The sequence below is a fragment of the Sprattus sprattus genome (assembly GCF_963457725.1).
Source record: "Sprattus sprattus genome assembly, chromosome: 11".
Taxonomy (NCBI): Eukaryota; Metazoa; Chordata; class Actinopteri; order Clupeiformes; family Clupeidae; genus Sprattus; species Sprattus sprattus.
Window position 1 is genome coordinate 17,041,077 of NC_137909.1, and position 24,128 is coordinate 17,065,204.

The 24,128-nt window shown below is 40.8% G+C and overlaps 3 protein-coding genes across 3 annotated transcripts; 1 reads left to right on the forward strand and 2 right to left on the reverse strand.

Moving 5' to 3' along the window:
• Nucleotides 1-184: 184 nt before the first annotated feature.
• phax (phosphorylated adaptor for RNA export) lies at nucleotides 185-3,917 on the reverse strand (the record flags this gene model as incomplete). The annotated part of the gene is made up of 5 exons (XM_080848167.1): nucleotides 185-1,377; nucleotides 1,638-1,721; nucleotides 1,858-1,978; nucleotides 2,293-2,924; nucleotides 3,813-3,917. 5 exons carry the CDS (start codon nucleotides 3,915-3,917, stop codon nucleotides 1,108-1,110), a joined length of 1,212 nt encoding a protein of 403 aa, XP_080704293.1. The 3' UTR covers nucleotides 185-1,107.
• Nucleotides 3,918-6,453: 2,536 nt separating this feature from the next.
• On the forward strand, nucleotides 6,454-14,681 carry aldh7a1 (aldehyde dehydrogenase 7 family, member A1). Its single transcript, XM_080847936.1, has 18 exons — nucleotides 6,454-6,654; nucleotides 7,577-7,630; nucleotides 8,045-8,110; nucleotides 8,726-8,806; nucleotides 9,069-9,192; nucleotides 9,592-9,724; nucleotides 9,931-9,975; nucleotides 10,111-10,188; nucleotides 10,320-10,417; nucleotides 10,629-10,670; nucleotides 10,891-10,985; nucleotides 11,205-11,289; nucleotides 11,510-11,616; nucleotides 11,871-11,987; nucleotides 13,256-13,353; nucleotides 13,497-13,570; nucleotides 13,833-13,908; nucleotides 14,190-14,681. The coding sequence occupies exons 1-18, from the start codon at nucleotides 6,460-6,462 to the stop codon at nucleotides 14,242-14,244; spliced, it is 1,623 nt and encodes a 540-aa protein (XP_080704062.1). The 5' UTR covers nucleotides 6,454-6,459; the 3' UTR covers nucleotides 14,245-14,681.
• Nucleotides 14,682-15,517: 836 nt separating this feature from the next.
• LOC308372506 (GRAM domain-containing protein 2B-like) lies at nucleotides 15,518-23,295 on the reverse strand. Its single transcript, XM_080847662.1, has 14 exons — nucleotides 23,160-23,295; nucleotides 22,199-22,324; nucleotides 21,206-21,293; nucleotides 20,366-20,435; nucleotides 19,999-20,102; nucleotides 19,674-19,769; nucleotides 19,362-19,433; nucleotides 19,087-19,167; nucleotides 18,762-18,873; nucleotides 17,827-17,940; nucleotides 17,620-17,710; nucleotides 17,345-17,449; nucleotides 16,636-16,720; nucleotides 15,518-15,922 (listed from the first exon to the last, which is right to left on the reverse strand). Exons 1-14 carry the CDS (start codon nucleotides 23,258-23,260, stop codon nucleotides 15,884-15,886), a joined length of 1,284 nt encoding a protein of 427 aa, XP_080703788.1. The 5' UTR covers nucleotides 23,261-23,295; the 3' UTR covers nucleotides 15,518-15,883.
• Nucleotides 23,296-24,128: the final 833 nt, after the last annotated feature.

Here is a 24,128-nt window from a genome sequence, read left to right on the forward strand (position 1 = left end):
AATAGCTGGAAAATGAATGTGCTTAGGCTGATTAGACTGCACCATCACATGAAACTACACAGCCACGCAAACTAAACAAACTCAAATAATCAGGACTTTTTAATTCGGCACTGACACTGCTAAATCATCTTGGCTAATCACTGTCAAATAAGAACACTGAATAATAAAATATCCTTGTGTCGGCAGAAAGGACAGATTTTAATGTGTAATCAGCTGCAATGTTAACAACTCAGAAATGACAAAACGTCTTTCATCATGTTCATCAAAGTGAAAAACAGCTGTCAAAGACTTCTGAAAGACATGACGTCAAAATAACGTTTTCAAATGCAAAACAGATTGTAATGAATTAATACAGTAAGTGCCCTTTCTTCCAGAGACTGCTGCAGTCTTTAAGCTATTTGTTATATTCTTGTCGAATTGGGGGAAAAAACAAAAACATGCAAATATGTGCAGTGATTCACACCCTACAAGAGGTCAGGGTTTTATCAGCTGTTACTTAACATTTAGCTTTCTCAGATAGACAGACACACACACACACACACACACACACACACACACACACACACACACACACACACACACACACACACACTTTGAAGTCATACGAAGTAGGTTTTCCAACGGGGAGGGCAACATTAACAGAATACCACTTTTATACAAATAAAAGTGCATCCAATGTAAGTTGATGGATAAAGCTTTCGGATTGTTTTATACACCGTTATTGGACATAGCTGAATGTCATTGCATTGTCCTTTATGCAATTCTACCACAAGAAATGTACGCACAACGGAAGCTGATGATTTTTCGTAAGAGTCAGGGTCTGAAGGAAGAGATGGCAACACCTATTCGTGACTTCTGCATCTCTACAGACTTGTCCTTCCACCCGATAAATCGATGGACACAGCTAGCTTCTTAAGCATGGCAGAGGAGGAAGGAATTTAGTGCTTTCTTAAAGAGTCATGCTCATGAGCCAGTGGCACTCTGGAGCTGTGTGGGCATCAGTTTGGCTTATGACGGCCATTTTGTCTGTTGTGTTCGTCTGCAACAGTAGAGCCACAGTCTGTGTTTGCCCACGAGATGCACACTGATGCACACAGTCCGGTTGCATCAGAAGACCTCTAGGTCATTGGAGTTGTAGACCACTGGCGTATCCTCAATACCCACAGCAGGTTCAACAATGTCTTCCGGAACTTCTTCGAGAGATTCCAGAGCCTCGTTGGTGTCGCTGGCGAAGGTCTCCCTGGAGACATCATCATGCTCCTGTAGGTCGAGGGTGTTGAGAGCCTGCTTCATCTTCTTGGCCACAATGTGTCGCCGACGCTTCTTGGCTGCTTTCTTGCTCGCATATTCTTTCTGGTTCTCATCCTGGAATATCTCCTGTTGGATTTAAGCATAATCCATTACCACAATGGTCAACCTACACACCAAGATAACATACTATGTGCTCTAATAATATTTGTTTCTTTTCTAAATGTGTGTAATAAGTGATTTAGGTCTTTAACTCATTGTCATTGTCAACATACATGCTTAATGATGTTCTTTTAGTATTTGTTTATTTGGAAATGTGTCACTGTTCAATCAACATCAAAGATTGATCATACAATAACACAGAACAGAATGAACAAACTCTTAGATACCTTAACTTGTTCATTTGTGATGCTTGGTGTGTTCTTCAGTAGATTCAGATATACACCTCCAGGTGTTCGCCTCCTGCTTCCATCCTGTAGAGAGAAAATGTCAACTTTACTTCACATTAAATCAAACAGTAAAAAAAAAAAAATGTTTTTGGTTCAGGTACCACATATGCAAGCAACACCTTATATTTGTTACTGGCGACACAAGGAACGCCATACTCACCATAGTGTACAGGCCGCCATTCTGTTCTATTGTTGCAGTCTCTGACAGGAGTTCAATAGCCTTCTTCTTTCCAATGACGTTCACAACACGCTCTATAAGGTCCTTCTTTGGCTCCATTAGCCTGCCGATGAAATAACACAAATAAAATGTCTGTGGGAACATAAGACAAACACTTTCCATTGCTTATCCTTACATCATCATAACACTGTCAGCAGGGTCATTACATTGCAATATGACAAAATAAAGTTACAGCATTCACATTCATTGGAAATTCCAACAGATGAGTGCAACCCAATTTTAGGAGAGTGAATCTTCATTTCTTGTGCAGTATATGTGTCTCCAACTCGCAACCACATTTTGATTCAGTATTAATCAGCAACTCCCCTTACTGACAACACGTTCCTCTGCCTATGAGCAACCATGGTACCAGCTCACCTGTGAGAGATCTCGTCAATAACTTTCTCATCTGGGTCGTCCTCAGTGATCTCAATGCAGCCCTGGAGGTCCATCTCGGCCCTGGACCCCAGCCTCTCCTTGGCGGTCCTCTTCCTCTTCAGGTGGCTGTCGCGGTCATTCTTGGGCCCTTTGTGCTTCATGTAGTCCTCCAGCTCGTCATCCAACATCGCTGTCTCATCCTGCTCCTCCTGCTCCTGCTCCCGCTCCCGCTCGCGCTCCATCATCTTACGAGCAAATACGTAGTTGTACGTCTCGCTCTGCCTGCTGCTCACGCTCAGGTCGCCCTCCATTCCTATTAAGCCCAGCTCAGTCGCCACCACTTCCTGGGTCTGCTCCTGCACCACGCTGCCCCAGATGTTGTTCACCTTGCGGCCTGCCGCTGCCGCCCCAAACAGTGGTGCCGGGGTCCTGGCGGGCCCGGAGGGTGGCGGCGGAGGGTGCGAGCACTTCTGTCGTTTCCGTCGCCATAACGTGGCGGCCTCGTCAGAGTCGGAATCGCTGGCGGAAGAATCTGCAGTGGGCATGGTGCGATAGCTGGCGCCGGACGGAGGTGGCGGTGCTGGGGCTCGGCTCTGAAAGGACTGGCCAGTAAAGGCCTGGGCTGCTGGCACCTGAAGGTGTGAAAGAGACAAGTGAGACATGTGGAGAGACACAAGGCTTTAGAGATGATTGAATTTCATGTACAAACTTTAAAAGTGCAAGGACGTGGATAGATTGGATGAAGCAAAACATGCATTACACACAAAGAAGCTGGAAAAGCATGGTTACAATTCCTTGCTAACTTCCACCACTGCAAGAATTCTGCCCCTGTGTGTGTGTTAGAGTTGTCAAATGTATAGCCTGCCAGCTTAAGTCACAAAAAGAAGCTAGTGCTTACAGCAGCTATCAGTATTGACTGTAAATTAGTCCATTGGTCCATACCTCCGTTGACATCCCTCTTTACCTTAAGTTACAGATGTTTGCAACATCAGGAGTCATTCATTCGTTAGTTACATTGCATTGCTAAACACATAAGGACACTTTACTTCATACGTTATGTAGCTATTTAGAACGCTTACACAGATAACTTTGCCTTAACTCCAGATGTGTCCGAGGAAAAGTTAAATCTCTGGGTTGCTAACACTGTTTGGCACGTGACCTCAGGGCTAACGTTAGCTGACTGACTCACGTTCTGTATGAAGAGGCTAGGTGGAAGGAGTTGGCTAACGCTACTTGCAGAGTTAAACAACATATCGTATTGGTTGGGCACATAAAACACATATTGAATACCAGCAGCCTATTTGGCTAGGCAACTGACGTTAGATAAATCTCGAACATCCAGAAAATGTAGGCAAGCCAACCAGGATAACTAAGTTAACTTTTCTAGCAAGGAAGGTATAAGTGAGCTAGCGAAATGCTTGACTTGCCCAGCAACCGCCTCTGTATCACTAAGAAGAATAAGACATGCTTATTAAATCGTTTAATAATTGTGTCACTGAGTTAGGCAATAATATAATTACCTTCCCCCGGCCATCTACATTTGCTGCTATTTCTGAGTCGGAATTAGATCCAGACAACTCTCCATCCTCAAGATCTTCCATTGTATCTCTGTTCTCACCCGCCATTTCTCCTGACCGGAAATAATGAAACGTAATGACGTTTTACGTAAAAAATAAACGGAACAGAGAAAATTGAGTTGGTTTGCTGCTTATTTCACTGTTTGAATCGAATATGGTCTAATTGGACAGTAGTATATTCTCACTATTTAACGTTGGTAGTACATTGCTTCTAAATAAATATATCACCAACTCAAAAAGGATAGCAGAGGATGGTTTCGATCCATCGACCTCTGGGTTATGGGCCCAGCACGCTTCCGCTGCGCCACTCTGCTTACGACATCTTACCGCGAAGAATGTGCATTTTATTGTAACCACAACCAACGTCCATTCCTGCCGTAACCAGCTCCTCCCCTCTGGCAGACCCTTTAGATCTCTGCACACCAAAACCCATGACACAGGAACAGTTTTTCCCCCTTTCCGTCACTCTAATGAACAGTTGAAAAATGTTTTTATTATATTATATATTATATTTATTTAATTTATCCTAAACTGTTTTGTTATACTGTATATTTTCAGTTTAAGTACATTGACAGCAACTAAACCCAGAACAAATTTCTTGTATATGAAAATGTACTTGGCCAATAAACATGATTCTGATTCTGAACATACCTTGAAGATTCAGCTATCTTCAGCAGAACGTCGTTCTGTGTAACTTGGTAACACATCACACAAGTTCAAGCCAAGTTTGGAGAGAAGCGCCGCGATTGGCTAATGTCCATTCTCGTTCCGCGGCTGGATTGGATGACTGAGTATGGATTTGAAAGGCGAGGATTGGCCGACGAGACCTGAGTTGTCCTGATCCAAGTAGTAGTGCCACTCTGCTCACGATATCATTCCTCAAAGAATGTGCATTTTATATGAACCACAACCAACCTCCATTCCTACCGTAACATACCTCAAAGATTGTGCAATTTATATGAACCACGACGAACGTTCTGTATATGTTTCCTGTTATATATTCTATATTAATACATACATTTATCTCCCTCTGGAACGATTTCTGATTGGCTAATGGGGTGTACAATAAGTTCATATGGACACCTTGGACGTAGTCCCAGTAGAAAAGTTAAATTGCCGTTCGATATCAATGCTCTTGAATGGTTACCATTGACAACCAACGTAACTTTTTTTTTTTTTTTTTTAAACAGCCTGTTCCAGGCACTACTTTCTGTAACGGGAGCACTAGGCTTCAAATCAAGAATTCATCAGGTTATTATGCATATTAAGTTTCCTAAAGATAAAGGAAATTCGAAATAATAATAATTATAACACAAACCTTTTTGGTTGTTGTAAACGGGAGATAAGCGGGATAACGGCCTCCGAGCTGTACAGTTGTGGTGTTCTTTGTCCCGCAGCGTCCATTATCTTTGTGGAACTGTACAGCTCGTCAGCCGTTATCCCAAATATTAGCTGTTGCTGTTGTTGTTTAATTGGTTATTGCAAATAAAACTTTGTTTAGAGCATATATATATATTTCTCCTTTGTTTCTTTGTGTTTTGTGGATAGAAGGATGTATTAACTGGAACACAAATATTTTTGTGAAACAATAAAAGTACTTCACACATTACCCTACATAAAATTGCATTGAAGTATTCAATGTAAAATTATCAATATCTCATTAATATAAGGTAAATAAAAAATAATATGCAAACAAATTCTCATTTCCTGGTAATAGAAATTAACTTTGCTGTAAATAATGCACACCTACATTTCTGCTCACGGTGGGACCTTGGAGTCAACTCTTCCCTCAGAAATGCATATAGCATTGAAATATTCAATGTAGAATTATCCACACCTCACTAATATACGGTTAATCAAAAGTAATATGCAAACTTATTGTGATTTCCAATAACAAAAATTAGCTTTGCAGTAAATAATGCAAACCACAATTTCTGCCAACGGTGGGACTCGAACCGGAAACCTCTGCTCTCATAGAAAGTTTAAAATAACGTATGATGTATATCAATATTAAAAGCTTTAGTCATGAAGGATTAGGCCATACAAAACCCCTTCCTTCTTTTTTTTCTCTCTTCTCTTTCCCCCCCTTCTTACCGTAACATACCTCGAAGATTGTGCAATTTATATGAACCACGATGAACGTCCATGACCCCAAGATTTAATCATTGTATTATTTACCCATGCAATTATATTATTGTTCAGTCAAATGTTCTGACTAAAACGATGTATTCTAATTATGGCTACATTTATTATTAATTAAACATTGGGTGATCTCTGCCATACAAGTAACACTGTGGGAACATGCCTTTGTGAATATGAATGCGTGAATACAATGTATGAATAGTTATTCAAAGAGTAAATAAGAAGACCACCAATGGCACTGGAAGCCAGAGATATGTCAAAAATCAGTGGAGGACTACTACCAACAACTTCAGAAAAAGTTTACACAAATATCTTTACCACGTTGACACTCAGCCAGCAAGAGGGGAGAGTCACTTTTAACCAATCATGACTGTCAACCGGTCTGAGGGATGGCCCATATCTGCGTCCGACGTTGAACGTCCTCTTTATTGCACCCCCTCCGCCAACCATGCAGCGCACGCTTGCTCTGACCGTCGGTAGACACATTGCCCTCAGGAAAAAGGTCTATTCGCTTAGTTTTCGACCTGCTGCAGCCATGTCTACACTCCTCATTAACGAGCCGAAATACGCATGGTTGAAAGAACTAGGTCTCAAAGAAGACAATGACGGAGTTTACAACGGGACCTGGGGGGGCAAGGGTGAGGTAAGACAAGAAGATTAGCCACATGTTTCTAAATATACATTTTAAAAGATGGTTGCAGAACCCAAGTGGCAAAGGCCTCGCAACCACGACTCACAAAATGACATCAATGAACAATAGGTTGAGTGGGTGACTTGACAAATGTCTACTGTGGGCTAGTAGTTGCACACCTAACTATGCTCACCTGTTGCATTGCTTCACATTCCAACTGTTGTGACATTAGTTACTGGTTAGTTGTCTAGCTAGCGATGCAGCTAGCATTGAAAAGGCCAGGCTGGTTATATGACCTAACATTTGGAGAGATATTGAACTTGCTAAGATGACGAATACTTACTTAATGCTTTTGAGGAGTTCTAATAGTCTCGGTAGATGTCATGCCATGCAATTTTTTTTGTCAGCTGAAACTTATGTGAACAAAGTTAACGACATTAGCTGGCGACAATGGATTTCAGCTTCATGGCTTTGCAGAAAGTTTAACAAGAATGCTAACGTTATTTTAAGAACATCGGTTCACTGCATTCTAAGATTATATTTAACATGTTGACTTTGAAAACAGCACCACTTTATCAAACAGTTGCCGACGGGTTGAAAGTTGGAAAGTATAAGAAGAGGTAAAAGGCATGCTTTTAGTTTTGTAGTAACGTTAGCAATTTCAGCTAGCCTGGGGAACGTGAACTAGTCATTCATTTTCTGAAGGATCCCTCTAGCGGCCAACACTGCACTATTTCGAAATAGGTTTTATAAACGGGTAGGTATGGTTGAGTGGATTGACTTTAAAGTTTATTTTTGTAAACATAAGTTAATTGTCTTTTGCCTTGCTATATGCCTTGACTTTGAAAATAATCACATACAAATGCTACTAAAATTAAATTGTCTATTTACGCTGTTATTGGGGTTATGTTTAACTGTTGTGCTTCCCTCCAAGGTCGTCACTTCATATTGTCCTGCCAACAACGAACCAATTGCTAGAGTGCGCCAGGTACCGAATGCATTTCCTTTTCTTTTTTCTTTTTGCCAACTTTATACACTAGATTTTTTTTTTTTTTGTAGATAGTGTTGTTTTTAGATTTTTTAATTAAACCTAATTAAGTATTTTTGAATAATTGTTTGTATTTGGTGACTAACATTTATAATACTTTAACCACCACAAAGTTAGGCTTTTCCCAAACTGTATGTTCTACTTTCTAGTCACTGAAGGTTATTTATTGCACATACAAAATGCACCTCATTCAATGTCATTGAATTCATTAATTTAACTTATAATGTGAGTTAATTAAATTACTGTAAAAATCTAATCATCTTATCGGCTGGATAAGATGTGAAGACCGCAAAGAAGCATTTCTGTCATTGTTACTTTCATCACGACTGTGTTCTGTCCCCCTTTTTTCTCAAGGCAACCTTGGCAGAGTATGAGGAGACTGTGAAGAAGGCCACAGAGGCATGGAAAGTCTGGGCTGATGTAAGTAATGGAGTCGTGGCTCCTTTAGACCTAGCTCAGCCTTGAGAGCTTTGAGATTGGTTTTGAAATACCACAACCTCTGAACAGGGTAATAGTTCTAAACAAATTTACCAAATGGTTGTCCTCCCACCTGGCTTATACATAGTTTGCTTTGAGACAGTGCAACCAGAAATACAAGACACAAAGAGACATGGAGCAAGGTAAAGCAGTGCTCTGGTCACCTTATGTGATTTTTAGAATTAAGAAAACTTTTAACTTGCCCATGAGCTACTGTTCTCCACACTCAAATGTCTTTTTGCAAATCGCTAGTTTTTGTCCAGATCGATTGTTTTATCCAGATGTTGTTGCTGTTCCCCCATCTGCATTCAGTTACTGCTCACCAATCTGAATCTGTATTTATGTCCTTCGTTTTTTTTTTAACTTCCTCTACAGGCCACTGTTCCCTATATGTGCACAAAATCATATGAACATTAACATTTTAAAGTCAATACATTCTATTGAGGAGATATGAACTGCCCTGACTGAAATGCAAAGCAAATCACTAGTTGCTTTAGTGTCCACACCCCCTGACTAACTCTTGCTGTCCTTCTCTAAATCCTCTCTCCCCTCATCAAGATTCCTGCTCCCAAACGAGGCGAAATCGTGAGGCAAATCGGTGATGCGTTGCGGCAGAAGATCAAAGTCCTTGGCAGCCTGGTGAGGCCTCCTCTTGAGCGCTATAAGAGCTGTAATCATCTTGTCTTTCTTTGTTTTGTATCAGAACAATTCTCATGTCTGACCTGAAGGCAAAGCCACCAGGCAGTTAGCCATTTGGTTCTTCATCTATTAAGTGTGTGAAATCAAAGTTCATGAGTCAGTTTAAATCAATGTCATGAAAAAAGAGTTTTGTTGCCCCTATCTGTGTGCAGGGTGTGTGGTTTTGTCTATAAACTAAAATAGTTATATTTCTTTCACACAGGTTTCGCTGGAGATGGGGAAGATCTATGTAGAGGGTGTCGGGGAGGTGCAGGAGTACGTTGACGTTTGTGACTATGCTGTTGGCTTGTCCCGCATGATTGGCGGTCCAGTCCTTCCTTCAGAGAGTAAGTGTTGCCTGTTATGTGTGTGATGCTGACTGGGTGCTGAAGCTGATGCATTGCAGACTTGGCATTGTAAGACTGAGTTTTGTAGTTCAGATCAAATGGAATCGTGCAGCACTATTCTAAAGATATGAAAAGCTTTTGAGGTAAAAAGATAGGTAGGTGTGCCTTGTGTGAGTGCCACTGGTATTTTTAGCATATTGCAGCGCTTTATCTCCACCATGCCTACCATGCTCCACCTCTCATGAGACACAAACCATTTGAACCTCTGAAGGTTTCTTGAAGTTTTAACAGTTTTAACAGTTTCCAGTAGTGGTCCATTTTGTCACGCGCATATATGTGCTCTTTTAAGACTATGGGGTACTTTAGAGTGGACTCTAGACTGTGTTGCTGTTTCTGTAGGACCTGGCCATGCCTTGATTGAACAGTGGAACCCTGTGGGTCTGGTGGGAATCATCACGGCCTTCAACTTCCCTGTGGCTGTCTACGGCTGGAACAACGCCATCGCCCTCATCTGTGGCAACGTCTGCCTCTGGTGAGATGAATCACGCAATCTCCATCCTGGATAGTTATCTTCTCTCCTCAGATGGGAGCATCTGTGTCTTGTATGTGAAATGTACTTATTCTTATTTGACATCTGTTTGGTGGACGCTCAGTGTCATAATCCACTTGATTTCCTGCACTTCCACTGACTCAGTCTTCACATGCATTCATATGAAAATGTGTTTTGATTTTCAATAGGAAAGGAGCCCCTACAACCCCTCTTACAAGTGTTGCTGTTACCAAGTAAGTGAAATTGTTGTCGAACAATCTGGGAGACGCACACTGATTGCTGTCAAAACATAAGATACAGAAACATGTAGTCTGTGCTTCAATTATTCATTCATTCATTATTAATTGTTATTTTTTTGAACTGTGCAGAATTGTAGCTGAGGTGCTGGAGAAGAACAACCTCCCTGGCGCCATCTGTTCTATGACCTGTGGTGGTGCTGATATCGGGTATGTCTGATAATGTCTGATTTATTTCATGACATTTTTCAAATTGCGTTCTCTTCGAGAAGTTAAAGCTAAAAAATAAATCTCACATGAGCTGTGTCCGTACCCCATCCTTAATGTTCTGTACTCTACAGCACAGCGTTGGCCAAAGATGAGCGTGTGAATCTGGTGTCCTTCACTGGCAGCACCAATGTAGGCAAGATGGTATCTATGATGGTCCAAGAACGGTTTGGTGAGTTTCCCAGGCATTTTTGCTCTACTGATTTAAGTGCTTACTGATTGTTTTACCACCCTGAGGCTTTAAGGCAGCCCCCTACACTCACTGAAGGCCTGTTCTCCCACCCACCCACACATTTAGAGCATTTGTTGGCAAATTAGGCAATCCTATTGATATTTGCTGCCAAGAACACTATTGCTAAATAAACGTCCTTACTTCCTTACAGGTCGTCAGTTGCTGGAACTCGGTGGGAACAACGCCATTATCGGTAAGTCTGAATAATGCAATGGTGCACTCCCTGGTTTTCCTAATGGATTTTCCAGGCAAGCTCCCACATAGATCCTGTCCCAATCCTGCAAAACTGTAACATTTTGTCCCGCTTCCACCTGCCTCCTTCACGTTTTGTGAAGTACAGTAGAGTACAGTACACCCGCAAGAGTGCAGCCCTCCACAGTACTGTATCTAACTGTTGTCTCTTCCTGATGCAGTCTTCGAGGATGCTGACCTAAACCTGGTGGTGCCGGGTGCGGTCTTTGCTGCTGTGGGCACTGCTGGGCAGCGCTGCACCACCACCAGGAGACTGGTGAGATTAAAGCTCTCCTCACTTCAGGACACCCCCTCTGCTACACCCAGTTTCTGTTCTCCAATTCCCTCTCATTACTCTCATTAACCTTCTACACCACCATGGGAAACCTCAATTACTCCGTGTGCTCATGAGGTTGTAAAATAAAGTTAGCGTGATGTTTTGTTGCATAAGGTGCGTTGAGTTGCGTAATCATCTTCAACGGTGTGTCTCGTCTAGATGCTGCACGACAGCGTCCATGATGAAGTGGTGGAGAGGATAGCCAAAGCCTACAAACAAGTCCGCATCGGAGACCCTTGGGACCGTGAGTGTCTCTTTAAATTTCCATAAGCCAGCCTGTAGCTCCTTCAATAGTGTGATTGGACTCGCCAGGGCTGTATTTCTCAAAAGCATTGTTGAGCAAAAACTATGGTAACTAGAGAGCGAGAAAGAGAGAGCGAGAGATTGTTTATGATGATCTATGCAGGAAATGCACCACAGGTGTGAAAGCCCAGAAAGTCTGATTGTAAGTGGTCTTCCTACAGCCAGCACTCTGTATGGGCCTCTTCACACCAAGCAGGCCGTGGACCAGTATCTTGCTGCTATCGAGCAGGCCAAGCAGCAGGGTGGAAGAGTGGTGTGCGGAGGAAAGGTACTGTCAGAACTCGGTCCACTCAGCATCCAGGTTTTGCAATTGTCCATAACGCAATTATCTTTTCTTCTCATCTCACAAACAAGGGTTTTCAAGGCTCTACTTCCATGACAAATTAGTCATTTAAAAGCAGTCATTAAATGATTTACTATTATGTTATACATGAATGGGATGGTAACATTCACTCAGACACAGCAGTCATCCCTATTGTGGCTAATGATGGATAATGATGTATAATTTAATCCATTAAACAGGTAATGGATCGCCCAGGAAACTACGTTGAGCCCACTATTATCACAGGGCTGGCCCACGACGCCCCCATTGTCCACACAGAAACCTTTGTCCCCATCCTCTACGTCCTCAAGTTTAAGGTTGGTCTAGAATTATCATATCAAAGTCAAAGTTGTCAAAGTTTTTCTTCTTACTCTTTTTTTTACTTGTTGTTGTTGTTGTTCCTCTTCTAACACTTTGAAATTTTACATTACAAGATATTGGTTAGCAAGCTTCACAATATTTGACACCCTGTAACTACCACAGTTCTTTGCCAAATTTCAACCATAGGGAGCGCTGTAACTGACACATTTCAATATATCAACAGCCGCTTAAGATAAGGTTTCTAAATTTGGTATGCTTATACTTTGCTACATTTGCGAACATCTCCTGAATATATATTTAGCTCCTTAAACAAAATGGCTGCCAACGGCCAGTCAAAATTCAGTAGTCAGTACATGCCTGTGGGAATGGCGAATCTTAATGACGTTGTGTAGGCTCATTCATAATGGCATATAGAAGCCATTTACCCAATTTCAAACAAATCCCCAATGAGATGTCATTATAACAAGCTACATGTTCAGATTCTGCTTGGACCCTGATGATCGCTGCTTATTTAAATGCTATATACACATATATGCTATATTTAAACTTATGTTGGTGTATACCCCTGTCCTGTTATAAATGTCTACTTGTAGACCTAGGATTTACTCTACATTCACTATTGAAATCAAACATATTCTTGCCTTAAACTAATAATCTCAAGTTTTGTTATGTGTTTTCAAATATTTTTCAAAACTTAATGAATAAATGCCAAATACAGTTTAACAATCAATGAATACAATTAAGTTCATATTGTTCCTTGTGTTTACATGAAAATTTCACAAAATGCTCAAATTTAACACAAGAATATATCTTTTATAAAGTCGTTCATCCTCATATTCCCTAGAATACCGGTCACACTCTTTCAATGTAAAGCCACTACATTGAACTATTGTTTAAATTGTATACAACAAACCTTTTAGTCTATTATTGTCAGAAATGTAATCATTCCAGGAAAAATGTTATTTCACTCATTTTATGCGGCGGTCATCTAGCGCACCTCTCTGTGGTATATCTAGTTGTTTTCTCCCTTTCCTCACCCCACCCTATTCCAGTTTGCAACACAAGAAACTGATCCATCTTCCAAAAACATCTTGTGTTGGTAAGGATAAATTCAGAATTGCACCATCAGTGAGCGGTATCTTGGCAACCCGTGCAGCAAACACCGTGGCTTTTGCCTGTGGGCGTACATAAAGAGAGTTGGAGCCTGCATGAAGTTGTGTGTGTGTGTGTGCATTCACCATCCTCTCTGTCCTATCCTCCACAGACTGAGGAGGAGGCCTTTGCCTGGAACAACGAGGTCAAGCAGGGCCTCTCCAGCAGCATCTTCACTAAGGACATGGGCAGGGTCTTCCGCTGGCTCGGGTGAGTCCTAGGGCCACTTTGCCATGAAATCATGGATAGTCTGGATTTTTTTGGCCGTAATGATTTTTTCAGTGTGTGTAATATGTACCTAGAGTTAAGGGTGATTGCTTGGTTGTCATCCTCTGTGCCATGATTGTCTGCAGGCCCAAAGGATCTGACTGTGGCATTGTGAACGTCAACATTCCAACCAGTGGGGCTGAGATCGGTGGAGCCTTTGGTGAGTATTTTGCCTTGAAGATAATAACCAGTTCCTGCTGACCATGGCAACAACAAACTCAAGTTTGGTCACTCGAAATGGTGGAATGAATACTAAATTACTCATGGATCCTCCTTGAAGTGTTATTGCAAAAGTCAATTAATCAGGCTACTTCGTATTATCATTCACCTATATAGACAGGAATGAAAAGAACAAGGGCAATCACATGAGTGTGAAATTCCTGTAACCTCAGAGCCAATGCGTGAGTGTGTCTTGCCTCTAGGTGGTGAGAAACACACAGGAGGAGGCAGGGAGTCAGGAAGCGACTCTTGGAAGCAGTACATGAGAAGATCCACGTGGTGAGTGCGGGAACACTGGGTGCTAGTTTGCCCAGCCATGAAATATTTCAGTTTGCCCAGCCATGAAATATTTCAGTTTGCCCACAACAAAACGGAGGGGGGCCTTTTCTCTTTGTCTTTCAATCTTTTATCCGTCTTTGTGATACCCTGAGGAGTGAGTGCGAGAGAAATGTTAGTCTAGATTGTGATTGCGAATTTAAGGGACCACTCGTGAATGCATTTTACTTATCACAGTGGTTGCCCCTTTTTCTCACTCTGTTTCATTCCTTCCTCTGTCTCAGCACAATCAACTACAGTAAGGATCTTCCTCTGGCACAGGGAATCAAATTCGAGTGAAGTAGGACTTCAAGTGGACGCCATCTGGATTTCAACATGCCTCAACTCGGCACACTACTCTCTCTTGGAAAAGCAATAACAAATCTAACACAATCTTGCTTGCATTTGATAGTTCACTTGCCTTCAGAATTAGTTTTTGTTTGTCCAGTCATACATATTGTCATACAATAGTTATGTTCGGTCAACTACAAACTTTGAACTCCCACTTTTAAAAAAAAGAAAAAGATACGGTTAATATACTTTTTTTTTTTGTGATTAACATGTTAGAAGCTCTATTTCCTATTTAGTTTTTTTTGTATAGAGATGATGTCATAGAAAAGGTCAATAACAATTAACTATTATTGTGCATTCTCTCCCTCTAAGCACTTCCCTGACTAAGCTGCCTTCTACAATCTAGTACATTGTACAATAAATCATGCCTTTATTTTGGAAACAAATGTCTTGACTCAAACATATCTGGATATTTTGTGCCTGAAAAAAGTCAACAGATGCAGACATAGAGCACCTAAATAGACACAAACAGGTCTAACACAGAAGCAGACTTGCAACACACTTTTATTTAAGCATACTTAAATTACACTCTACCCTTATCTGACAATTACTGGCAAATCTGTAAGGCCAAATTCTTCACGTATATTCATATACAAAAAAAAACAGTTGAGGTGCACATTTTACACATTCACCTCCAGGAGAAATATATTGAAGTACAATAGTGCTTTTTTTTTTTTTTTTTTACATTTGTAATAGCTGGCTGTAACAATTTTTTAGTCAAATTTAGACAAGTTTACAAATTTACAATTCATCTTTTACAAATCTAGTGCAGTCAAGTAAGTTCTAAGACAGACACATTGACAATAATTTATAGGTAAATTCTAACTAAAATTCATTTTCTCAGTCATTTTTTCAGTCTCTAAGTTGAAATGGTTTCCTACCACTAGGGGGAATAACAGGTCTGTGGTTTGGTCATGCTAAATGAAAGATTATTCCCCCCTTTTGAAACTTCAGACCCATGTGAGCATTAACATAGACAAAAATGCTAAATGACTATATAATAGTGACAACTTAGTGTTTACCAGGTGAGACCGTAACTTTACATTAGTTTGTTAAATGTTAGACTAGAAGATTCATTCAACTGAAATAAAATGAAGATTTAAAAACAGTCACCTCAAAGCTGTGCTAAAAAGTACCACATAACTGAATGCTGTCTTTACCAAAAGCGAGTCGCCTTATATCTATTTGGAGGCTGCTTAAAGCATCATTAGAGGAACTTAAGCAAACTATAAATATTTTATTGTCATCTGAAATATGTAACAAAGTTAAATATGAACAGCAGGCCTTTGTGATTTGACCAATTTTGATGAAACGTTGAAATCGCAGGTCCTTAGGACCAATTTATACACCCAAGCACAGTCCCATAACAGTACTGTGAGTAAAGCTTATGTCTTCTGGTCTTCTACCATCAATGAAACATATTGTGAAAAATGCAAAGTGTTGTGTGGTCCTGAGTTGAAAGATAGAATAAACTGCTTATTGCACAACAGAGGATGCTCTTCATTCAAAAAACCTATGGCCTCTGCATGTTTTTTTCCCTCTTAGTTTTGTGAAGAAGGCATCACATTTACAGGCAAAATCAAGTATTTCAGGTTTCTTCTAGGAGCTTCCGTAAGTTCCTCTGAATCTGGGGGCACAAAATGAAGCAGTTACAGGAAAATCTGCAGAGAACTTGACACAACACTTCACCTACGACACAAATACAGAGAACACATCAATCAGACCTTAACAATGAGACCGGCAGACAAGGAAGCTTTGCAGTCAATATTCAGGAGAGAGAATGGTCACTATAAATGTTTAAGCAGGAAAGCCTATCCGGTTCTCACAGTCTCCTTGGCAGTCTGGCTGTTCCTGTTGTGTGTGTCTAATACATTCACTCCATACCTGAATGTGGCTAGAGCAATTACCACAGTTTCCATTACTGCTGACCTCACCTGCTAGGGCTATTAAGGGGAGGTGCTCACTTTAATGCTCTGAAGATCCAGGATAGTGTGACTACGACAGTTATAACCCATACATCACATCTTACGCAAACAAGCGTTGAGACATTCAGATGACCTCTGGAGGTTTCACAATAGTTTATATAATATATGGATGATCTACAGGCATGTCTGTTTAAGGATGGATGGTACAGCAAACAAAGTCGTAATGTAAAAAGTGAAAGTAAAAGTATGTGTGCGGTGAGCATACACTGCCCTTTATTCAGCAAGTCAAATGAGTGAGCCGGACATGGCATGATATGTAGAAAGAAGCATATTTGTTCATGTTGTTCATCAGTGACATAGCTGGGTCTATTGAAGAGTGAAAGGTTAACCCCTGAGCTGTTCTGTTGCCGCCTACCTTCTCAAGTTTGAAAAGATTTGTAGACAGCTCTCCATAGATCTCTGCATTGACCTCAGAGTGTGTACGATGGTGTACAGCATTCCTGGAAATACAGGTTACAAGTTACAACTTTGATGGTTATATGAGATGGATGGGCGGAAAAAAGCCCTCTAATGTATTTGAGAAAATGAGAAAATGATTGAATTCAAATGGACATGAACATGTCAGAATAATCTGAGGCATGTGTGTGTTTTGGGCATATTCAGTCAATGGGTCACACAAAGCTAAACAGTAAAACTCTTTTTTGAGAGAGAGAGAGAGAGAGAGAGGGAGAGGGAGTAAAAGTCACTCAAAAGCACATTTATCATTTGCGTTCAGAAAAATAAGGCCTTCACTGCAAAGCGTAAACACAAGAGGAAAAGCTAACATGCAAAAAGCTATGACTAGTTCATCCTTTCTGCAAAGAGTCTTTGTATATGTCATCTGAGCAGCAGTCCTCGTGCCCCCAAGGTATTTCTTGCCCCAGATAATCCAAAACAAAAAGGTACACTATCAACAGGATATGAATTCTTGATCCTTCATAACTGAAAGACTCGGGCAGCAGTTTCAATAAAGCGTGACTCTCAGCAATAAGACTATACAAGACTAGCATCCACCTGTGGCTGACCTCCTGTGTATCATCATTTCAAACAACTCCTTGGGGGGGGGGGGGGGTGGGAGTGCTTACTCATTATGTTGATACTCTCCAGCTGAGCCCAGCGAATTCAGCCTCTGTTCCAGAACCACAATCTTGAAGGCCATGTAACATGATGACAAGACCAGGACACACACACTGGAAAGAAAAACAAGACCAAATACAAGTTATATTAAAAAATAATACTAATTCCCACACTAATACAAGACTGTGGGCCACACCTCTTCGCAAGTTTGGGCATGTCATACAGTAGAAATTGAAAGTTGTTTTGACAGGCTGACTTCAACAAATGTGACAATGTTACTCACAGAAACATGTAAATCAGGAGAAGTGTGTTAAGAGACAATGGCTGCGACGGTTTGTCTTGGTGTGCGTCTCCCAGAACAGGCTTGCTGGTGCCTACGGCGAAGACAAAGATGAGCATATGTAAATGACCAAATACAAACAGTGGAAATTTCCGTCTGTGGCGTGACAGTGACAAGTGCAACTGGCGCTAGGAGGCCATTATTACCCACCATTGGGCTGGGTCCCATGGCGCGAGCTGGGTGTCTGGAGGTGAACGTCGGCATGCACAGACACCTCGCCATTCTTCACCACGTTTAGGAAATTCTCTGGAAGGCTGGGGAACTCTAAAACAAAAAACACACACACACACACACACACACACACACACACACACACACACAAATTGTTCCATTTAGACAGAGAAATTGGTTCCATTAAGCTTTAAAAGTTCCAAGTACAGTCTGGCAAGTATACATGAGTAAACAGATATGAATACCACCCTTTTGTGTAGTCTATCAATTCCATTCTCATGAAGTTCACATTTTGGATTACATTGTCATTTAAAAAAAACAAACATCTTTTAGTAAAACATCTTTGCTTTTGGGATAGCCATGTTCATCTTCAATGCAGTAATGTGGTGATGTGAACTTGTGGCATTCAACCACAGGATGTAGAAAAGCATGCACAGTCATGCTGTAATAGATCACGTTAGGATTAGTTACACAAGTTTATGAACTCTGAATGGCTGGCACTGGCAGGATTGTGTGTTGGAAAGGAGTTGAGTCCAGGTGAAGTGTCACTGCTTGTATTTTAGAATGTTTTATATAATGCGCTAAAATACATTCTCTCATTCGCTGTAAGGAAAAGCCCAACTCAGTGAAGTTGTTGCCCAATAAAAAAAAATGGTCTGAAATAAAAATATTAGTTTGGACTGCGGGCTTGTTGCAAATAAAAGTATTGCTGTATACAATTCAAGTCCTAAAACAATCATTAACTCTTGAAGCTAGCATTTTTTTAATTTGATATCTTTGATCATAATGGTTACATAACTTGAATAATCAACCCTGATCCTGACATTTTTGGAAGTGTAACATAAACCAGATTGGCATGGGACCAGCCTCCCAAAAAACGTCTCTAACCGAAGACAGCGTGCAAAACCACCCACCTGCCATTTTCTCATAGTCTGGCGTCTGTGAGCCAGAGCTGCTGCTTTCAAGCATATCATGTCTCCTTTGGCGCACAACTCCATCTAAATCGGAGAATTCAGCCGAGAAATCCTGAACACAAACACCAAGGAAACAAGGAAGCTAAATTAACAGGTTGTGTGATGACCGCACTTGAGAACAAGACGTGTTGTGCTGGTCGATAATATCTTGTTTGCAAGAGAAATAAGTGACAATGTGGTTGTGAAGTGAACACAGTGATGTTCTATGGTTTGGTTTGTTATCTATTTAACAGGAGAAGAAGTGGTGATACTAACTAACACTAACCAGAGGAAGTGATGATGGGCATTCAGCTCTGAAGCTGTTCTCTGCAGACGAAGTTACGGGACTGCAGCCTATGATCTCTCCCTGTGAAAACAAACCAACAAGACTCATCTTAAAGAGACATCATAACCTGTGTGAAATTAACAGTAACAAATTGAGACGTACAGAAATGGCATCTCATAAGAGCCAGCAGTTCAAGTACCATTATAAATTCTTCAAGGAACAAAGAGTAAACAAACATACATTCACTGTGTCATAACTGATAGCATGACACTCACTTCTAGCTGCAAACAGATGGATTTCAGGAGCTTGTAGGTGGCATCACGTGACAGGAATGATACAAACATATGCTGAAATACAACAGGAGATCCATAAAGTTATAAAAGCAATAATCACAACACAAGCAATAAAATATGAGCATGATCATAAATATTTTGAGAATTTTTGTACCCCCACACAAACATACAAATAAGGACAATGACAGCATATTTAAAAACACAGCATAAAGAATATGTACAGTGACAAAAATGCAGTATAGTACATCATGCGATGCATTTTGACGGACAGTGTTGCAGTCAACGCTCACTCACCCTTTCACTAGTTGTGGCGATAACAATGGCGTTTGGCACCAATATGGCAGTTTTTGTCTTTTTAATGAGAGTTACTGAGAGCGCAGGAATGACAATCTGTTGACCGAGAAATCAAATCAATACTTCAGAAACATTTGGCTACATATGAAATAATGCTAAAATATTACATATGACATCAGGTAGAGAATGTACCAACACATATCAAGGCTCAGGTGGAACACTAATGAAATCTAGTGAAGAGGTAGTTAAAAATAAATAAATAAAATCAGTGGAAAGAGATTTGAAACAAGGACCCATAAGATGTCCAGGGAAAATGCTGAATTACCTTGGTGTCTCTGCCAAAGACTTTGGAATGAAAACAGATCCAGTTATCAGACACAAACAGTCTGCCCTGATAAAGGATGTCTTTCTGCAAGGCACAAGTATAACCTGAGGACAAACACGAGACATTAGAATGCTGAGCAGATCAAAATTCCCATCAAAATATCACCCAGCACAGGAAGCATTTACAGCCCATTCACTTCCTTTATACATAATTCACTAGAACTCTATCCACCTACTCTCTGGATAACGTCTGTATAGAAATCCTAATGAAAGCGTGGGAAAGCAATTGATTTTGATGGGTCTATTTTCAATCTCATCAATGGTCAATCTATAATGCTGAGCACTGAGGTGGGTTAAAGGTCACTTACTTTGTTTGAGTAGTTCATCTTTGCTGATTTCCTTGAAGATTTTGTGAAACTGTACATTTGCTTTGGAACCCTACAAAAAAAAGTGAACATTTATTATCAGAGCCATGGCTTCCAAGCGATTTAAAACCTTTTGTGATATACGGGTCAGTTAATTATTTACTACAGCCTTGTAAAGTTGTTAGTAAATGGCTTTGTACTGGTCAGGACAATTGTAGCCTATAGTGAGAGATTACAACTGGCATCTTGTTTATAACAGGTGCAAATAGCTCTAGCGCAGGCAAAGTGTTTGACCATCTGAACACTTCAATAATCCCGCACCCATTCACTACCCCTGGGAAAAAACTACAGGTGGAAAACGCCATCGCCTCTGTGCAGCACGTGACTTTCCAATGGAAGTCAGCAAGACTATTAATACACAAAAAGTGTACAACACGCACAGGTCATAAACACTACACAAGGAACATGTGCCGACACAAAACACACACGCCATGGGATGCGAGTGGTAAGTCAGTTTGTATTCCATTCACGACTACTTGGAAATACAAACAAAAACATGACCATTAAAAATATATATATGAAAACTTGGATAGACAAATTGAAACAAATTACTCTTCCTACACGTAAATCACATTTAATCTGCATTGTATTTATGATGTGTGGGATTTTTCCATCCTGTAAAACAGACAATAGTGAATAACAGGTGACGAGTGGGTCACCTATGACACACATACTCTATGCGGTCTTTTGTGTAAATGCTTGAAAGGTTTGAGGAAGAGTCAGGCCCACAGTCAGCTGAGGTCTAAAATAGGATCCTTTGACGACACACGGACACAAACAAACCTGTGAGGACTGAGACTTTTTCCTTTCCAACTTTGTTTCGCTGTCGCTTGGACTTTGCAGTGGGGAAAGCTGGTCCATCGGCTTGAACCTGCAAAAACAAACAAAGGAAACCTGCATTGAGCACAACCTTTTTTCTGATTGTCGACTTCAAACGAGAAAGATCAAATTTCCAGCACGGAATGTGGAGCCCCGAACAGTGGGATCTCACAAAGAAGCACACAGCCAACTCAAATGTGGCTTTTTGCTAATCTTTCTCAAGTTGCACAGAGAAGCGTTTGACTACATGCAAATAGCTAGTGGCAGCACATGACAAACACACTAAAAACATTTGAAAACAGGAAGGAAAATACCCTTATCTGCCAAGTGCCTGGTGTGAATATATGTTAACTCTCAAAATATATACTCTTATTTGTTTTACCTGACCAAGAAAGCTTCTTTCCCCGTTATTTCAGCCTCTGACTGTTACGGAACTGGGCCAGGACTGAAGCCTGATCCAATTTGGAATGGTCCCAGAATCAGTTCTTCTATAGACTAGTACTTATTTGTGCATGTTCTACCTCTCTCTCAACCAAACCTGAACTGAAAAGGCCAGGTTACATAAAACAAAGTGTTTGGACAGTGACATAGGGGTTTGTAAACAAACTCCAATCAGCTTTCTGCAGGTATACACAAAAAGCTGCTGTGCCCCTACAGATCACTGTTAAGGTAAACAACGCACTCTAATCACCATCCCTAAAACATCCTGATTATGTTTTATAGAGTCTACCAGGGGAGTTACTGGAAGCACATAGCAATTAGTTGCTGTTGTAACATATTTGACTGCCCAGCACTTTATGGCCACGTCGGCGTGAGCACGGCTCCGCTCAGTGTGCGCATGGTTGACTGGCTTCTATTTAGGACAGGTAAACAGAGGTGCTGGCCTCTAGCCAGCTGATGGCCTGGTAGGAGTCAGTCTGGACAAAAAGCACATTTTCCTCAGATCTTGACACATACCTCATCATTGGAGGCTTCTTCTTGCTCTCAGAGGCGTCAGACTCTGGGGTGTCCATGGAGAGGGGAGTCTCCCCACCCGTCCTCCAAAGCCTCCTCTGCTTGTCCTCTGCAGTCTCGGCTTCGGAACTGAACATTAAGGCAGAAGGAAAAGGGTTTGAAAATAAAGACCACACAGTGGAATGTGATGAGATTGCTGCTAAATAGGTGCCAACAAAGACACAGGAGAGACTTCTCTTCAAGCACCACTTTTTCTGCAATGTATGTCACTCTTAAACATGCAAAAAAAAATATTTTCCTGAACATTTTACTGCCATGCAAAACGTCTCAATTTTCAGTCCTTACATATCCACAGAAATATATACAAACCAACAAACATACATATGAATACAATATAATAGCAAAACAATATGCATAACATACATGACATTAAACATAGCTGATAGGAAACACACCGTATTCGGGCGTAGGTTATTTGTAATGAAACGACCTGGGAAATACTGCATTTGCGGAGTTGTTTATTGCATAACAAAGCGCTGTCGAGTTGTGAAAAAGTGAAAAGGTGCCACGCGTCTAGAGCTTACGGGAAAAAGGTAAACTCACAGAAAGTCATCAGCCTCATTTAACTACAAAAGTAAAACGTGTTTCATAGTTTGCTTGCCGACTGGAGAAAATAACACTTTTGCAAGAAGGTAGAGGTTTGTCTGTTCGTTTGCAATAACTTTTTCTTTTACAAAAGTTCAAATGTACAGATAGCGTAGCTAGTTAACGCAACCAAGAAATAAATAACCAATATCTAATGTCATCAAATGTCAAGGAAATGTGCTTTATCCTAATGTAGAAGTCCAACGTCTCTTGAGACAACGAGAATAAATTAAACAATAGATATAGCTTGCTAGCCTAGTTGGCTAACAAGGCCTTTGAATGAAGACGCTTGCACTAAAAGAGCTTTAGCCGAACTTACTTGGGTTGAAATGTCCTCGCATCTTTCCTCACAGACTTGATTACTTCTGGTGTAGATAGCGGTGGGAGGACTCGTTCTGGTTGTTCTATCATCAACACCATTTCGCGAGGGACTGCTTGACGTCGCCTCCCTCGACTGTCTCTCTCCTCTCCACCAACAAAGTAAGTAGCTAGCAAACTTGGATAAAGTAGAAACTCCAGTCACCCAAGGGGTTAAATTTGGGAAGGAGGTTCTGGCCTACCCAGGAAACTGTATTGACATGGAAAAGGGGAGGGGAAAAACACACAGAAGGGAAATGTCTGTCAGTCCAGTAGGCTGCCAGCGAGGTTAAACATTTTTGTAAACGTTTTTTATTGTACGTAGCCCACGATTTGACATCTGAGTGGATTCGACGGTTTAGTAAGTTGAATTATACTAACCAGTGAGTTAGGTTACTTATAATTATCAATATTTTTTTGTGATCATTTTCCATCATGTAATAACTCTTTACTTCTCGCGTCACTGAGGTGGGGTATACGGTTGTCCAGCCCAGCAATTCTTTGGAAAGGGATATTTTCACTTTAGTTTATAATTTTAATATTTTATATTGCTGATCACAAACTTAATTTAAGTAGTTTGTCTACTGTCTTTAATTTAAACCCCGGGCTTCCAATAGTTTGGCAGCACCATCAGTCAGAAACAATACCGTTTGACCTCTTTAAAAAATATAAAAACAAACCAAGACGACCTTTTTCTCGGTTCATCTAGGTAAAAAAAAACTCCATTCACCACTTGGTTACACAGTAAAAACCATGTTGAGCAACAGAGGATCAAGCACTTCCTAGCACCAAAATGCATAGAACAGGCCAGGGCATGGTCCCCTGTTGATTGGCCATTATCTCTAACAGCTCTATTAGCATTCAAGGTCTGAAGAAGCCTATTCATTATGCTACGACCGGCAGTCAACTTCATTGGCATACAAAGGCGCCA

What these genes read in the sequence shown, in the direction of transcription:
- aldh7a1 (XM_080847936.1), top strand. Translation starts at nt 6,460, where the DNA reads ATGCAGCGCACGCTTGCTCTGACCGTCGGTAGACACATTGCCCTCAGG. An exon ending in ACAAGTGTTGCTGTTACCAA is followed by an intron (nt 9,976 to 10,110) that starts GTAAGTGAAATT and finishes TGAACTGTGCAG; the next exon opens with AATTGTAGCTGAGGTGCTGG. An exon ending in GATGGTCCAAGAACGGTTTG is followed by an intron (nt 10,418 to 10,628) that starts GTGAGTTTCCCA and finishes ACTTCCTTACAG; the next exon opens with GTCGTCAGTTGCTGGAACTC.
- LOC308372506 (XM_080847662.1), bottom strand. Translation starts at nt 23,260, where the DNA reads ATGGTGTTGATGATAGAACAACCAGAACGAGTCCTCCCACCGCTATCT. An exon ending in CCATGGGACCCAGCCCAATG is followed by an intron (nt 17,711 to 17,826) that starts GTGGGTAATAAT and finishes TCTTCGCCGTAG; the next exon opens with GCACCAGCAAGCCTGTTCTG. An exon ending in ATCTTTTCAAACTTGAGAAG is followed by an intron (nt 15,923 to 16,635) that starts GTAGGCGGCAAC and finishes TTGTGCCCCCAG; the next exon opens with ATTCAGAGGAACTTACGGAA.